The 17455-nt window shown below is 42.8% G+C and overlaps 2 protein-coding genes across 9 annotated transcripts in view; both read right to left on the reverse strand.

Annotated features, from left to right (window-relative positions):
* Positions 1 to 17455, reverse strand: part of ATP8A (ATPase phospholipid transporting 8A1) — a 366350-nt gene that overhangs the window by 250196 nt on the left and 98699 nt on the right. The window lies entirely within an intron of this gene.
* The window catches only part of LOC135710674 (myb-like protein H), a 45824-nt gene continuing 37633 nt past the window's right edge, over positions 9265 to 17455 (reverse strand). Inside the window, exon 3 of the mRNA XM_065233321.1 lies at positions 9265 to 9278. Coding sequence (XP_065089393.1) covers positions 9265 to 9278 — 14 coding nt within the window. The remainder of the gene's footprint in view (positions 9279 to 17455) is intronic.

Genomic DNA, 17455 nt, shown 5'->3' on the forward strand with positions numbered 1-17455 from the left:
TTGCCGCACAGTAGGCCTGGCCGTTTTGGTATGTGTGACGCATCTTCGTTGTGAAACATACATCAAATAGACAAGAAAATGATGGAGGTACCGTTCTGATTCATATTTCGGACACTTAAGGCATGTGTTATAAAAAATGGTCGAAAATTGTATGGTAATCAAATCACACTATTTAGTTTCATTTTTCCGATACAACAAAACACCTTAACCGGGTCAAATGTTAATTCAGTATTAGCGATTAATCTACACCCAACCGAGGGATGTAAGATTCGCTTATAATTATGTGGGATTCATCATCAGAGGATGTTAGTGGAGACCGCATGAACCGAGGATGCGATATACCTAGCTGCGGTCCAATGCAAGAAAATTGGAGACCGAAAAATGTAGAGTGTATTAGTAAGGTAAATTAGTTATGTCGAAAAAAATAGGAATCCGATTGCCGACTGGACTCGAACCAAGAACGCTTCGATTGTCAGACCTCTGCTTTCTCCACTGCTCTCTCCATGCTCCTGAATATGGATAGCCTAAAAGTAAACATGAAGCGCTCATTTTCTCGCATACTCGACTTCGTATGCTTTTTCTGCTGGAGAGATTCGAGGCAAGTGTGTGCATCGTTCTACAATGTTCTACAATGTGCGTCGTTCTACAAGCTTACTGGTATAGTCGAAAGCGTAGATTGAACACGAAATGAAAAAGACAAAAAACCATTACATCGCCTGTAAGGTCAACTTCTAACATTCGCTGCGATGTTCATGAACAGAGGATGATAGGAAACGGAACTAACATTCATTGTAATAGATTTTTGGTTTGCGTGTACTTGTGAATTCCGCTACGAAATAAGTCGGGTAATATTTCGAAAGTTAGAAAAATCAAGTGAATGCGGTGCACTAATTCAATTTTGACGCATGTTGAACAGATTTAACCCACACGTGGGTGCGTGTTTGGGGCTTGGAAGCCTGCGAGCTGGACCGAACCTCGCACAGGATTGCGCATCCGTAGTGCATACCCGCCTTTCGACCCTGGGACGAAGCTTTTCTCACCGGAGTGAGACCGATCCGACAACCACCCAACGACGCCCGATCAAAGCTCTCCACGATTGATCGTTCGAGGTATCCGTCAACCACCTCGATAGCTTGTGGCGCCAGTAGTAGCCGTCGTTGGAACTGCGGCAATCGGAAAGCTTCCCGTTCGGTCGGTTCGAGTGCCTGTCGTCGACATCAGCCAAACGGTTCGACTCGGTGTGTGTCCTGGATAGCGATACCTCGTCCGACTCGGCGTGCGCCTCGGGTATTACGCTTCAACTGCTCGAACACGTGTTGGATACTGTTCGTCCGATTTGAACCAGCTACGGGATCGGAGCACGGTCCAGAAGGTCCACGACCGGAATCGGACCCTTTTCCGTGCCACTGCATGTTTGTGTGGCCTGCCTGCTGACATCCGCCCCCGTAACCCCGTAAGTCATCGCCCCTTTTGGATCCACCGAATCAAGGTCAGAACTTCTTTTTTTATGAGCTCGAAGAACTCCCTGTACATAGTTGTGATGTCACCCTAGCTTTAAGAGAAGATTGAATTCCCCTATAATATAGAGCACTTTAAAGTCGTTGAATTTTCTCTAAAGCTTAGTAGATCATTTTTCGATTTGGAGAGTTGCCCAACAAACATTGAATGTTGAATAAGAGCTTATTCAGGCAAAAACAAGCTTATCCAGGTAAAAAATAGCTTATTCAGCTGTTGATCAACTCAAATTGTTTGTTGGGTGATGCCTTCACTTTTGGTGACAGGGTTTAATAGACTAGTTTTTCTATTATTTGCTGAATAGTTTTCATTTCGTTATCTTTAAATTTTATTTGGTTTTAGTAGTATTGAAGCAAATTTAATCGGCCCTCGTAAACTTCAATTGGGATCGGTGTTTGAGCATTATTGACCCGCCCTGAAGAGAGCCTCCAGCCGGGCCTCTTGATCACCGTCAGCAGTCTCTCGATTCGGAGAGTGGCGCTTAAGCTGCTGTTTGCAAAGAGCATAAAACATTCGTTACAGCTATAGAGAATGTACAAAAATGTCCATAAAATCTAGAGTCATAATTCAAGATTCCATCAGATTCTGAACATTGAATTTTTAAACAGTTGGAGATCCTCAGACCTGAAGTCTTGGAAAAATATCCAGAGAACTTCACTAATATCCACGTTTATATGGAGATCTCTTTGAATCTTTCTTGCTGTCTAGGAAGGATTTCTGAAAAAATATATATAATTTATGCAACGCTTCTTGAACATATACAAAACTCCCTAAAGTTTTACAACATTTCCGCAACTTTTATGAAGTCCCCTGAATTTATTCCAAATTCCATATTCTTTTCAATTTCCCTTAATTCTACCAAGATCTCTGAACAAATTTGTACTTCTGGAAAGGCACTTATCATCTACAAAAATTCTTGAACATTTGGAAAGTTCCTTGAAATTTAACGAAGTTCCCAAAACTTCTGAAAAGCTCATGGAGCTTTTTTGAAGTAAGATCGTTGACAAACTGCAATGGAGTTCCCTAAACTGAAGTGAGGATCCCTGAAGTTCTTAGATGTTTATTGAACTATGTTTAGATCTTCTACCAAATTCCTTGAACTTTTTTTTTTTCCTTTGGTTTGTTTTCCGTTGATCTTGTTTTCCGTGCTGAGCACCAATGCTACCGACGCCAGGAAGGCAGCTCCCACACCTAGACCCTACCTATCGACCCATCAACTCATGAACCGGGGACCAACGGCTTTACTTCCCTTCCGAAGGAAGGCGTGATCAGAGATGTTATGCCTCAGAACATCCCGGCGGCACCGACTGGGATTGAACCCAGGCCTGCTGGGGTGAGAGGCAATCACGCTTACCACTACACCACCGGCGCCGCTAATTCCTTGAACTTATTCTTGTATAAAGCTCCTCAAAATGCTATAAATTCGCAAAACTTCTACAAAATTTTCTGCACTTCTACGTTTCTCGAGAACGTAATTTCTTAAATTTGTACGTAATTTTCACAACTATTCCAAGTCCATCAGGTTTAAAAATGTACCCTAAAGCTATATAGAGGTTTCCGATAAAAAATGAGCTTACCTGAAATAAAATAAGGTTCCCTGAACTTCTACGAAGCTCCTTAAATTGTTGCTTCTAGTCCAGAACATACGAAAAATAGTCAACATAAAGGACTTTAAAAAAAAGTAACACCGAACTTGACAAGCTTGACAAAATACCGGTAATTAAAAAACACCAACAATTCTGGAGGGGGCATGGTCCCCTTGACACCCCATTAGCTATGCCAATGGTGACTTAGGAACAATGCTTTCTGCTCCGAAGTCCGGTAAGTAGCTATCATCTTAACGGTATCCAGCGCTTTCACAAAATTTGGCAATTCCACCCATGGTGAGTTTTGCTATCCATTTGCGAAGCTGAATTTGAACCGTCAGCTTTATTTCAACTGAAATCTCCAGATGTTCACTTCCAACGACAACGATAAAAGCCTCTTAATATGATCGTGATCGGTTATTTCACACAAAATAAAAGGCATGTACATCTAAGCATGGAATTCTTACATTCTTCATCGATATTTATTACGAGAAATTCATTTTGGCTACGTAGGACTACGTCTTTAATTTCTATACTGGAGGTCACATTAAAAAAATAAAAATTCAGACATGTAAAGAAAAATCCCAAACACAGACGTAACGATAGAGCGCAAATCGAACACATGACCCATTGCGCATGCTCACATGAGTGGAACAGCACGCATCGCACCAATACGAAGACGACGAAGAATGCACCCACATCGACCAGAGGAAAGGCTTCCCGCAATAGGCAGCATGACTGGGCCACCGTCATCCGGTCGGCATCAACTAGCACTGGTGTGAAAGAGTCAAGTAGCGCTAGTTGTTCTTTCACAACAATCCAATTCAATGCTTGTCGGAGCAAGTATTGGTCTGGTGTAAATGTTGCCTTATACTTGCAACTAGGAACGCTCTGACGAAAAATACTCCAAAAGGGAGGGGCCTTATTAGCTATTTTGCAAGCAAAACACAGACTGCGATTCGGTGAACGTCATCATCAGTTCATTCTTTGCTCGACTGTCGAGCTGTTCAGTCCGTATTTTCGCTCGAGTTCTCGATTCGATTTTGTTTCGTTTTGTGCTGTCGCGTTGCGCCGTGGAAGTGTTGCCATCTTCTCGCGTTATGGCAAGTTTAATTGAACTTGCAAACACGAAACAAATGGTGCGTAAACGGGGCCCTTCAAAGAAAGTGCTAATCAAGCCCAGCGCGTCGCAGGATGACGCCGGAAAACGAGTACTGCAAGCCAACCAGTATGCAGTACTCCCGGAAGAAAATGGCGATGGTGGCGCCGTTCCCATTGCAAGACGAGAGTGGATTCCCCTGCTTTTCATGCCGGTGAAGGATGTTGCCAAGCTGGGTGCCGAACTGGCAAAACACAAGCTGCTGCCTCGCTTTGCAGCATCGGTACCAAAATCATGTGCTCCAGCCTGGAGGAGTACAAACAAATAGGTTCCTGCTGGTGCTTTTCACGAAAGGATCCACCAGTCTTGCGGCCCTGAGATCCAAAATCCGGGACCTTTTTCAGGTCATCATCAGTTGGGAGCATTACAAACCCCAACATCGTGATGTAACGCAGTGTATGAACTGCCTTTCATATGGCCATGGCACCAAAAACTGCCACATGAAGACAAACTGCGGCAAGTGTGCTGGAACTCACTCAACTGCGTCCTGTGAGCAAGTCGATGACATCGAGCCAACGTGTGCCAACTGCGGTGGAAACCACCAAGCCTCCAATCGCGGATGTCCCAAGCGAGTGGAGTTCATTGATATCCGTCGGAAGGCCACAATCAACAACCAGCTCGGTCGCCTTCGTAATCATCGTTCGCCTCCTGTACTAACGGAAGTCCAGTACCCAGCTCTCCAGCCCCGTCGACATGTTCCGAACCTAGCCCCGCTTCCGCTCAACAACCAACAAGCCAATCCTGCGAGTATCCAAATGGTTCCCAACAGTCGGACAGTTCAGCATCGTCTCGCTGTTGCTGCGGCCCAGCCAATTCCAGGTTCATTCACGGCCCTTGGTTTATCATACGCTGGTGCTGTCTCAGGTCAGTCTGTCGACGATTCTCCGTTCACCTCGGAGGAACTTGTGATGCTCGTGGCCGAGGTCATCATCATCATGCGCACCTGCAAGACTCGATCTGAACAGCTTCATGCTGCCTTGTTACTCGTCACCAAGTATGGACCGTGAAGCTATAAAAATTGCAAATTGGAACGCTTGCTCACTGACGAACAAGCATAGCTACTCGATTACCTCAACACCAAGGAGGTCGGCATTGCTATCATCACCGAGACGCATTTGAAGCCCAAACTGAACATATTCCTTCCCGACTTCTGGCTCGTCAGACTTGATCGCACCTGCTCTGGAGGTGGAGAAGTGGCCATCGCTGCAAGACGGAACATCAGTTGCCGGTTGCTACCAAACTTCCAGCTGAAAACAATTGAAGCCATCGGAGTGGAGGTGAGCACATCACTTGGCCCAATCACCATCATTGCGGCTACTGCCCCAAGCAAACCAACATCAGGGACGGGTCGTCAGTGGCCCTCCGGAAAGACATCATCAAACTCACCCGGAGGAGCGGGAACTTTATCATCGCTGGCGATCTGAACGCAAAACATCAAGCTTGGGGCAACGGTCGGAGCAATAGAAACGGCATCATCCTCAATGAAGACCTGCAAGAGGGCCACTGTACCATCTTGACCCCGGACTCTCCCACCCGGTTGAGTCGGTCTGGGGTCCATGCGACCATCGACATCTTCGTAAGCAACATGGGACACAACGTCTCGCAACCTGTGGCATTCCAGGAGCTGAGCTCGGGCCCCCACCCCGATGGTGGCCGAAGTTGGATCCTCGGTTAACCGATTCGAAGCTCCCGGCGCAACTACCATCGAGTCAACTGGGCGCAATATCAACACTGCGTCGCCACAACCATCAACTACGATGTCCAACCGGGGACGTCGGAAGATGTTGACCGGTGTCTACAAACCATCGAGGAGGCGATTTCCCGGGCCAGGGAACAACGTGTGCCAGTATCCAGACAGGTGAGTAACACTCTGAACCTTGACAGCCCTACCAAAGATCTCATTAGACTCCGTAACACCATTCGTAGGCAGTACCAGCGTACTGGCCTGCCTAACTTGAAGACCAATTGTAATCGATTAACAAAGTTCATTCAGGCCAGGTTGGTGGATCTCAGAAATAACGATTTTGCTAGTAAGATCCGCTCTCTCCCAGATTGTGCTAAGCCCTTCTGGAAACTTACAAAAATTCTTAAAAACAAGCCTAGGCCCATTCCATCACTGACCCCACTGGATCGTCCCGGCGACCCAGTGGTTCATCTGATAACTCCTGTAGAGAAGGTTGCCGCGATAGGTCAACACTTCGTCAGCTCCCATAATCTCGGACAAAACATCGTCAGCCCTCATGAATCTGAGGTTCCTGAAAATGCAACCAATCTTCTTCAGATTCCTAACATTTTTCCAGAGGAATCCGAGATTACGGCTGACGAACTGTTGGCCTATATCAAATAATCTAAAAACATGAAGGCCCCAGTTTTCGACAACATCTTGAATCTGGAACTCAAACACTTGAGTTTCAGATTCTACAACCATCTGGCACTGATTTTTAATCAGTGCCTCAGACTTGGCTACTTCCCCTCGTGTTAGAAGTCAGCTAAAGTCATACCCATCCGGAAACCTGGGAAGGATCCGTCCTCTCCTTCAAGTTATCGACCAATCAGCCTTCTCTCAGGGTTATCAAAACTGTTCGAAAGAGCAGTGTACCACCGGCTCCTAACATCTGCCGATGAAAACAACTTGTTACTCGAGGAACAGTTTGGTTTTCGGAAAGGTCGTTCGACCGTCCACCAGCTGACTCGAGTAACAAACATTCTCAGATGGAACAAGTCTATTTCGAAAACATCTGCCATGGCGTTGTTGGACGTTGAAAAAGCGTTCGACAATGTCTGGCATGATGGCCTGGTGTTCAAATTGCAGCAGTACTGTCTTCCAATCTTCCTAGTGAAGATAATAAACAACTATCTATTAGACAGAACGTTCCGAGTCTCTCTGAATGGCATCACATCGGATGCTTTCAACATCCTTGGCCCCATCCTATTCAACCTTGGCCCCATCCTATTCAACCTTGGCCCCATCCTATTCAACCTGTTCACCTCCGATATGCCGGCTCTCCCTGATGGTGGATCGTTGTCTCTGTTCGCAGATGACACATCCATCGTCTACAAGGGTAGGGTCATCGGAGCTCTGACTGCCAAACTTCAGAGAGGCCTGGACGTCCTGTCTGAATACTTCAACAGCTGGAAGATCCGTATCAACGCGGCAAAGACCCAGGTCATTATCTTTCCACACTCTAAATCTCCTAGACTTGTTCCGTCGGAGAATAACAAGATCTGCCTGAACGGCACAGTGGTGGAATGGTCCAAAGAGGTCGTGTACCTCGGGCTAACACTAGACAGCAAGCTTCTTTTCAGGGAGCATGTTGACAAAACAAAAACCAAGTGTAACATCTTGATAAGATCGTTGTATCCACTTATCAACAAGAAGTCAACCCTGTCCCTGAAAAATAAGCTTGTTGTCTACAAACAAATCATCCTTCCTGTAATCGAGTGCGGTATGCCAATCTGGGAAAGGTTCAGAGACACCTGTCTGAGATCAAATCATCAGATCATACGTGATCTAGCACGTTAGGTTAAGTTATACTCGTAGTTAGGTAGGTTATCACTTTTTTCAATTCAAATTAAACACATCCCCAAAGGGATATTCTGTAAACTAGTTGAAAAACGCAAATATTAAATTAGAATATAAAATTAAACAAAGATGAAGAGCCAAGTAGGCTAATCAATTAAAATGATAAATCAATGTACTACCATAATCAACAGAAATAAACATAATTTTACTACTACTACTGAACGTGATCAGTTGCAATTCCATTAGCTGCGGGGACAGTCGTGACAACTAATTTGAAATACCCAGAAAGTGGACGCTAACATCGGAATGTTACCAACGGCAACGACATCCTTCGAACGTTACACAGCTGAGTTTGACTACAATGATCACCTGCGTAATGCTGCTGCTAGGAAAGCCAACTGAGCACGCTGTCTCTGGAGATACTTAAGTACACCAGTTTGGTCGCTTCGATCCAAAATGGCAGTTTCATTTGCGACAGATGATCACCCCAAATTTGGTAGGACTGTGAAGGACGCGGACATCGGAGTACATCTCTGAGTAGCTTTGCCATCTTTCGGACGTTCCACTGCAGTCGTTTCCTTAGGCTGACTACAACATTGATCACCTGCAAGATTTCAACCGCTTTGTAATAGTGTAAGCACGCCATCCCGAAAGTACCAGCATGTTAATCTATTGGATCCCAAATGGCCTTTTTAGGGCCACTATATTTCTACGCTGCAGAATTTCATTTACGATCTCTAGATGGTGGGTAAAACAGGTTCGCAAAATTGAAATAATTTTGAACCATGGAAAGAAATAACAACAATGAATCATCAATCAGTGTTCGGAAAATCACTATCAGCTTTAGATCATTGAGTCTCCGTGAGAGAATAAACTTGCGTAAATCATCCAGCTCTAAACCTACCCACAGACGTTAATTGGTAGCACGTTTATGCATTTCGTGTTAGTTCTCCATCCACTGAAGCAAATACAACAGCAATATCAACAAATAGCGCCAAAATAAAAGGAGCGCCAAAAGGCAATAGCGATTAGCACCTATTCGTTCCGTAACCTCCAACTCCAACAACTCTTTCAATGGACACCAAGAAAAAAACAACAAACGGCCCTTTTGCTTGGAAAAACAAAAGGCCTTTTTCAGGGCCATCAATTCAAATACAGATGGAGTTAAGATATTAGATTTTCGAATAATTAAAAGGAATAAGAGCAAACACGTTTGTTCTGACCAGTCACGGCCTTTGCGCTACATATTCCAGATCTTAGATGTAAAGTATTCATCAACTTTTTCTCTTACCATCGGCCTATACTTACGGATATAGGTAAGTAGTAATAACATCATTCAGGATATAATGTCACAAACAATAATTTTGTAAAATACAGCATACTTCAAACTTCAAAGTGTACCTTGTTGTATTGTATGCGAGATTATCTGCGAATAGAGACTGTACTCCCTTGTATGTATGTTTTTGGTACTTGCATAACTGCTATTTGCACTCACCTGTAATGAAAGAAGAAATGTAATGCATTAGTTGGATTCAAACAGAAAGTCGATACTGCATAACAGACGTGACGAAACTGTTAGTCTAGTGAGCTTCTCGTAAGGTACACAATGCGTCTCCATCAATTAAAACAAATTGCTGAAGCTTCATCGTGTTTCACAAGGAAACGCAATCTTGTTCCTCTTTCAACCATAATCGAATTTATAAAAAACGTCACAATTTATTTAGCAAAAAAACAACCTCTTCATGCGTTCTTCTTAGCGGGTAGGGTCTTTGTTTTTATTTTTCATGGAAACTTGACCCCTCCTGGCTCGCTGTTGGCTGCTGTTTGGCCGGATCCCGTGACAACCGGTAATTACACACGCAAACATTCCATTCTTCGTGGTCACCTTCGTCATCGTCGTCGTCGTCGGGTTATGAATTTATGTTTTACTAATTTTTACAGGGTCACACTGAGCCAGCAAGTTTCAGCTCAAGTGGTTATTAGGGCAACGAAAGGAAATTCAGAGCAATCCTGTGTTTAATCGAAACAAAAACAAAAGCTTGGGAAATAGGAAAACGAAGCACTTTCGCTTCGCTAGCCCGTGGAGTGGAAACGGAATGAATAATTGAAAAGCTGGTGGAACCAAAACTGCTATCAGGGTTTCAGTTGGTGAAAAATGACTATGCAGTAATCCCTCCATTCATGCGGAGGGTGGTACCGTCCACCCACCGCTATTTTTCGGCTATCCTTCAACCATTTGAGCTGATTTTCTGTACGCGACTAGTTTATGGTTCACACTAATCACATACAGAAAATCAGCGTAATTGGTTGAAGGACAGCATATATGGAGGGATTACTGGACGACTGAAGCAGTGGCAAAAAGTGAAAGCAATGACCGTCAGTACCTCACTCTATCCGGTGCCCTAGTTCTCCTCTAGTTCAAGGCAAAAGGTGTTGAACGTTGATGATGCCAGGATCAGAAAGGATTCAAAAACAGACAAAGAATACCTACCGGGAGAGCATTATTAATATTGTACCATTGGAGTTGGAAGCTGGAAGTTCAGAGGTCGTGCTCTGAAACGGGATCACAAATTCAAGGTAATCAGAGAAATCAAGCAGAGAAACAATAAAAATTTCATCGTTCACTTGCTTCACTCGGGATGGAATTCATCAGGGAATCGTTCCAGTTACATGAACAAGCTTTCGTTCGTCGTTACATTGGTTGAAATAATGGAAGCGGAAATGATTGAGTGGCACCGTGAGAATATAAAGTGCATGCTCTTGGAATTGGAAAAGTTGGGTCAATATAAATTGAGTGAAATTTAAATTCAGCTGAAAAAAAAATCAAGCTTCCAATGGATAGAAAGCGAATACAGAATTCGCATCACTGGTTTGGTTTGCATCTCTATTTTTCAGCACATTCCAGGTGCTTCGTTCTTTCGGGACCTTTTGTTTCAACAACAAATTGAGCCTGCACAAGCAAACCTACTAACAACACAATTTCATTTTTGTGTGACATGCATATGCATATGGTGCATCCACGAGTCAGCCCAGAACAGTGCATTTCGCACCCCCCCCCCTCGGAAGCTGCGCTGATGTTCATCTATACACTTACATATGATCTACCGACATTATTGTGGTTATTCACCGTGAAGCTACAAGCTTTGGGAGAAGTTTAATTGGCTCCCATTCGGAATTGCGGTGGAATGTGACGGAATGGATCGATCCGTTAGGACACGGACACATTTGGAGCCCGGCAAACAGCGGTAATCATGTTTTATTGTTATAGGTATGCGCGAGTGCTTGTTTGGACTTTAGGAACAGGAATCAGGTTAATTGCAAACGGGAATTTATGGCATTGGTAGTGAAAAAAGAAGAAGGCATTTATGCGGTAGGAATGTGGCTTTGAAACTGAACGTTTATCATTGTGAGTCGGTTGCTATTAGTTTCTTCAGTGCCGACAGGATGCTGTGGAAGACCCCGTTCGATGGTCTTGCTAAATTGAGTCGAATTCCACTCAATTTTGAGTCAGTCTCATCGTTCGTTGGTGAAAATTCTGAACTGGGACAAAGTTCGGAACTAGGGGGTGACACATTTAAATCTCAAGTCTAGATGCTCAACAAATCTCACACTAGCGAATCAATCTTCGAAAAATCTTCTTTCATTTCTCGCATCTACTTACATCGCGCATCATCTTTTTGCAGGAAATCTTCAGAATCGTCATCAATTCTTTCTATCTACTCAGCATGCACGCAGCTAGCCACAGCAAAACACAATATTTTCTGCATCGTAGATAGAGTCGTCCCCCTCGGTTCGGGACGGGTTTATGAACCAACGATCGAAGTTATTTGGTGTCTAGGATTACTTACTTAAGGGTCCTGTGCACCACCAGCGGTGCAAAGGGCCAACGTGAAAGACTTCCATCCTGGGCGGCTGCTCGTTTTTGCCTTGACCTGGGCCCAGGTCAGATTCTTATCGACTTGCTTAATTTCCTTATTGAGGCTCCGCCGCCATGAGCCCCTGGGTCTGCCTCTGCTCTGATGTCCTGCCGGATTCCAATCCAGCGCTTGCTTGCAGATTTCGTTTCCGCCCGTCGAAGTGTGTGGCCGACCCACCTCCACTTTCGCTCTCGAACTTCTGTTGCTATCGGCTTCTGATGACATCGACGATGGAGATCGGCATTCGAGATCCAGTTGTGAGGCCACCAGGCACGAATTATATACCACAGGCATCGGTTGATGAAGACCTGCAGTTTTTGAGTGTTCTCCGCTGATACACACCACGTCTCGCTGGCGTATAACAACACAGATTTCACGTTCGAGTTGAATATTCGAATTTTGGTGCGTTGACTTATCTGGTTGGATCTTCATACGTTTCGTAAACTCGCAAAGGCAGCCCTAGCCTTCTTGATTCGTGCACCTATGTCGCTCTTGGTCCCGCCGTCCGACGCTATTTGGTTACCAAGATATTGGAAACTTTCGACCTTCTCCACTGCTTGCCCCGCTACCGTAAAGTTGGAAGGGTTGCCCGTGTTGATATCCAACGATTTGGTCTTGTTGACGTTGATGGTGAGACCCGCCGCAGAGGAGCGTTCAGCTAGGTCATTGAGCTTACTCTGCATATCAGAGCGCCGTTGTGCTAGTAGAGCAACATCATCAGCCAAATCGAAGTCGTTGAGATGCTCCATGGTGATAGACTGCCAGAGCAGCCCACGGTTCGGTACACGGTCAATTGCACTTACCATGATCTCGTCGATTACTATGAGAAACAGTAGCGGTGATAGTATACATCCTTGTCTCACACCAGCGACTACCCGGATAGGGTCGGACAAGGCTCCGTTATGCAGAACTCTGCACGTGAAAGCCTCATACTGCGCTTCGATGAGGTTGACGATCTTATCCGGGACTCCCTTGCGTCTCAGGCGCTCCACAGATTCTCGTGATTGAGACGGTCGAAAGATCTTTCGGCACGGAATCCTGCCTGCTGCCGTCGGAGAGTCGCGTCAATCTTCTCCTGTATCCGATTCAGGATAACTTTGCACAGAACTTTGAGAACAATACACAGTAACATGATGCCTCGCCAATTGTCGCACACAGTCAGATCCCCCTTCTTTGGGACCTTCACTAAGATGCCCTGCATCCAGTCGGCCGGAAAAGTCGCGGTGTCCCAGATATTACAGAATAGTTGATGCAACATTTGTGCGGATAGCATGGGGTCAGCTTTGAGCATCTCTGCTGATATGCGATCGACCCCTGGAGCCTTGTTGGATTTCATGCTTCGGAAAGCTGAAGTAATGAAATTGGGTTGTTAGCGGAATGCTTAAATAAAACAGCAAAAAAAAGCTCTCTTGCATTTAATTCCACTTAATTAATTTTGGTATCCATGACAGATACGTATTTCGACTACAATGTGCAGTCTTCATCAGTGTCATTCCCACTAAATAGCTTATCAAAATCTAACCCCCTTAAGTACTCATCCCCTAGGTAAAAGAGTCAAGATCATAGGTATAAAAATGAAACTACAATGTGTTGAATCGGAACCTACCTAACTAATAAAAACCAAAGATTGCAGATGCATCTCTGTCGTCATTCTTCTGTTGAACTAGTATGTCTCAAGAGGCCGCGATGCGATGGGTGGCCTACCGATCAGTTCTTGTAAGGTCAGTAAGGCCTTCTTCAATCTGGTGGGGTCAACAGTTCCCGCATGACGACTCTAAGCAACTTGCAGTTCGCCAAGAGCCCATGGGCGTGCAGCGAGCAACAACGACCACGGGTCCTGTCTGCCGTAGAACTGCAGATTCGAAGATTATCTGGATCACAAACCATTTTCGAAGTATGACTGATCGGGAGTAGGCGATATTAAATATAAAATGGTTTTGAAATGGATTTGATAAATTTGATGGTTTTGGTAAGCTTGAACGTGTGTAATTGGGTGGTGGAAGGAGACACCATTATCAGCGACACGATAGGCTTGGGTGATGTCTTCGAGGTCACGTATTTCTGAATAGATCAGATGAACTGGTTCGAGGATGTTGTTTCTTGGGTCTTTCGACTTCTGGATTTGATTTTGTTAAGGAACTTTTATCAGGCAGCTGGAGGAAATTTCGTCCACCATCAATCAGGTTACACTTTCGTTTCTGCACACCGTATAGATTGGATGGATTCCAGTTCCTCTTCCATTGCCACGAATAAGAATGAAGCTTAATGTTTGCCATGAAAGAAATTGAAAATTTACACACAATCACAAAAGTCATTCAGGGCTGCTAAATTCATGAGATATTGACACTTTGATTGGTACGCTTCGGCCTACTTCGGCACGTTCGGCACAGTGCTTGCCATAGGTTTCGCCACAACTAAATCTCGAGGCACAGATTACGGTGTGCAGAGTTGAATACCCCTTGATTTTTCCATGAAAATTTAGGCTTTCAGCGATGTGTTTTTTTGTTCGTTTTTGAGTTATATATTTTTTAAGTTTTGGGTTTTCGCTCAATACTCCTATGCGACTACCATGCGTCTCCATTGGTTTATAGCGACTGTAACATGATCACGACGCATGGTAGTCTATTCTTTCCGAAAAAGTTTTTTTATTTCAATTTTGAGAACCACTATATAGCTCTTCGTAACCAACTGAGAACCACTATATCGTTTTACTACATGGAATGACTGTAGAAGCAAAGTGAAGAGTGATATTAGTGATTTTTCAAATTCTTCCATAGTAAATCCCATACCACACAACTTTCAAATAATTTGCGTGACCTTTATCAATCTTTACCATTTTTTGCGCAAGCTCTTATTGTGGAGGAATAATACGGACTGGCCTATCAGAAATACTTCACTTTTTTCAAATGGTGACGAATGTTGGATTTTTTGTCCGAAATAATGCGAAAGACAATGACACATGTCATTATAATTCTAAGTATTCTAGGAGCTGACTAAAAGTAAATTGGTACGCCCTCGCGCGCCGCTAGTACGTTTTTAGTGTTGGGAATCGTCATGCATAAGAGATACAGATTTGACTTGTTAACAAAATTTGTAGTTAATAACAAAACCTACAAAAGCTCGATACATCATTTTGCGGAAGGCTGTTGAAAAAAAAAAGTTTGAGGCAAATGAATGTAAATGAATGCACGAAATGAATGCAAATGATTTTCCATGCCTGCTGAGAGGTAAGCACATATCGTCGGTATAAGACGTGTGGGTGAGAAAATTTGCGAAAAAATTTAAGGGTACCGGTGGGATTTGAACCCAAAATTCCCATTCGGCCTTTGTTGATTCGACCTTTTGTTCATTCGTCCTTTTGTCCTTCTAAGATCAGTTCAACCTTTTGTTTTTTAGACCTTTTGTCTCTCTTAGTTCAATCCGGCCTTTGGAACGTTCAACCTTTGGCTCTCTAAGCCCAATTCGACGTTTTGTCGTTTTGGGTTTTTTTTGTGTATTTACAAAAGAAATTGTAAATATTGAGCTTAGAAATTTTCAAGAATTTCATAGAAGTCAGGAAAGTTCTAGAAAAATGAGGGAAATTCAGAGCTATTTATTGCAACTTATAAAACTTCAGGAAAACATCCAAAAGTTTCAAGAATCTTTCAAGAACTTTAGGTCGTATATGCAATATTTAGAAAAGTTTCAAAAACATCAGGTAAGTTCCGTAAATTCAAGCCAGTTCAGAACTTTTGGAAAGTTTGAAGATCATTTAGGGTAAGCTCTGAGCACTAGGGTAGTTCCATTAACTTCACGAAAATTTCGTGATCTTAGATGAAGCAAGATGAAGATCAAAAAACTTCATGGACCTGTCATTAACTTCAAAATAAATTTAGGTACTTTACAAGAATGCTCCGAAACTTCAGAAAACTTCAGGTAACTTTAAAGTTCTTTAGGAACGGTCTGGGAGCTTCTGGAAAGTTCTGAGAACTTCAGAGCAGATCCACGAACATCTTAAAAACTGTGTGAAGTTTTAGAAAGCTCCAAAAACTTTAGAAGAAATGTAGAATATTACATATATTCCAAGAACAAGCCCAGAAATTATTAACATTAGACAAATTACGGGAACCTTCAAGAAATTCTGAGAATTTCATGGGAATTCCAAGAATTTAAGTTCCGAAAACTTCAGGGAGCTTCTGTGAACGAACAGAACTATGAGGAAGTTTTAAAATCCTTTATGTTAGGTTCCGTTAGTTTTATGGCAGTTCCATAAATTCTACGCAAATTTCGAGAACTTTAGTGAAGATCAAATGGTTCAGAACAATTCCATGAAATTCAGGAAAATTTCAGAATTTTTAAAGAAGTTGCCGAAACTTTATTCATGATATGTTATGTGAACCTTGGGGCAGTAGTTCAATGAATAAATTATGGGTACTCCCGAGAAGTTCCGAGAGCATAAGGTAAATTTCGGGAAATTAAAGGCAGTTTCATTAAATGCAGCAAAATATCGAGAACCTTTAAGAAGTTTAAAAAATTAAAGATATCCCACAGCGCATCAGGGAAGTTTGAAGAACTTAAGAAAAACATTCTGAAACTTCACAAAAACTTCGAGAAATTCACGGAACAGCAGAGAACTTCGGGAAGCTTAGACATATTTAAGGCAGTTCCAGGGCAATTTCAGGAACATCATCAGAAGAGTAACAAGAGCTTCAGGGATGTTTCAAGACCTTCAGGGTGGTTTTCAAAATCTTTAGGAACAATATAGAAGCTTCGAAGAATGAAAGGGGATATCGAGGTTTTCGGGAAGTTTTATTAACAGACGTGTGGATAATAAGGGGAGTTTCAAGGACTTTTATAAAATTTCTGGGGAAACAGTGCAGCTTCAGGGAAACTTTAAGCATTTCAAAGCAGTTCTATCAGCTTCAGGGAAGCTGCAGGAACTTTTAAGTAGTTCTAAGAACTTCAAGAATATAGAGAGCACTTAAGAGAAGATAGGATAACTTCAAATACTTGAGGAAAATAGTAAAAATTTAGGTAAATTTCAAAACCTCCGGAAAGTGAGATCCAATGATATTTTCGGAAGCTCAGATACCTTAAGAGCAGTGCAAATGCCTTCAGGAAAGTTCTGACGTTAGAGAAATTTAAAGATGAAATTCTGGAGATTTTCAAGGAAGTTTAAATATTTTTAGCGCGATTTTTCTGTACAGTTTCAATAACTTTAGAAGAATAAGGGAAGATCAGATATCCTCAGGGCAGTTCATAAACTTCTTGCAGTAATTTTACAGAAGTTTCAAGAAACTAAGGAAGATTCCTAAAACTTTTATAAAGTTTAGAGATATTTAAGATAAATGTTTAATTTTTTTCGGAGATGTTCCGAGTACTTTTACATGAACCGGCTAATCTACGATATTATTGAAGTCGTTCAAATCGTATCAGGGTGTCGACTCAACGAAGAAAACAAAATTCCCTGATATTCCCTGATTTTCCAGTAATTTTCAAAAAAAAAAAAAATCCAGGTGCAGTGCCTACCCGGTTTTGGCAGCAGAACCCCATCAGCTATAACTTTCCTCAGGATATATTACTGCTTTATGTGCATTTTTTTTTTCAAAAATACCACATGAACCTCTAAGTCCACATGCTTGACATACACATACACATACACATACACGAATTGCTCATTTGAGAATAACTTTGCACACAGTAGACAAAGCATAGTTTTTTTAAGCAATAAATAGAATAGAGTTTAAGCTTGTTATAGATTAGTAAAAAAAGTAGA

This window comes from Ochlerotatus camptorhynchus, unplaced genomic scaffold (assembly GCF_037179485.1).
Source record: "Ochlerotatus camptorhynchus isolate MF236.1 unplaced genomic scaffold, CSIRO-AGI_Acam_v1.1 ptg000401l, whole genome shotgun sequence".
NCBI lineage: Eukaryota > Metazoa > Arthropoda > Insecta > Diptera > Culicidae > Ochlerotatus > Ochlerotatus camptorhynchus.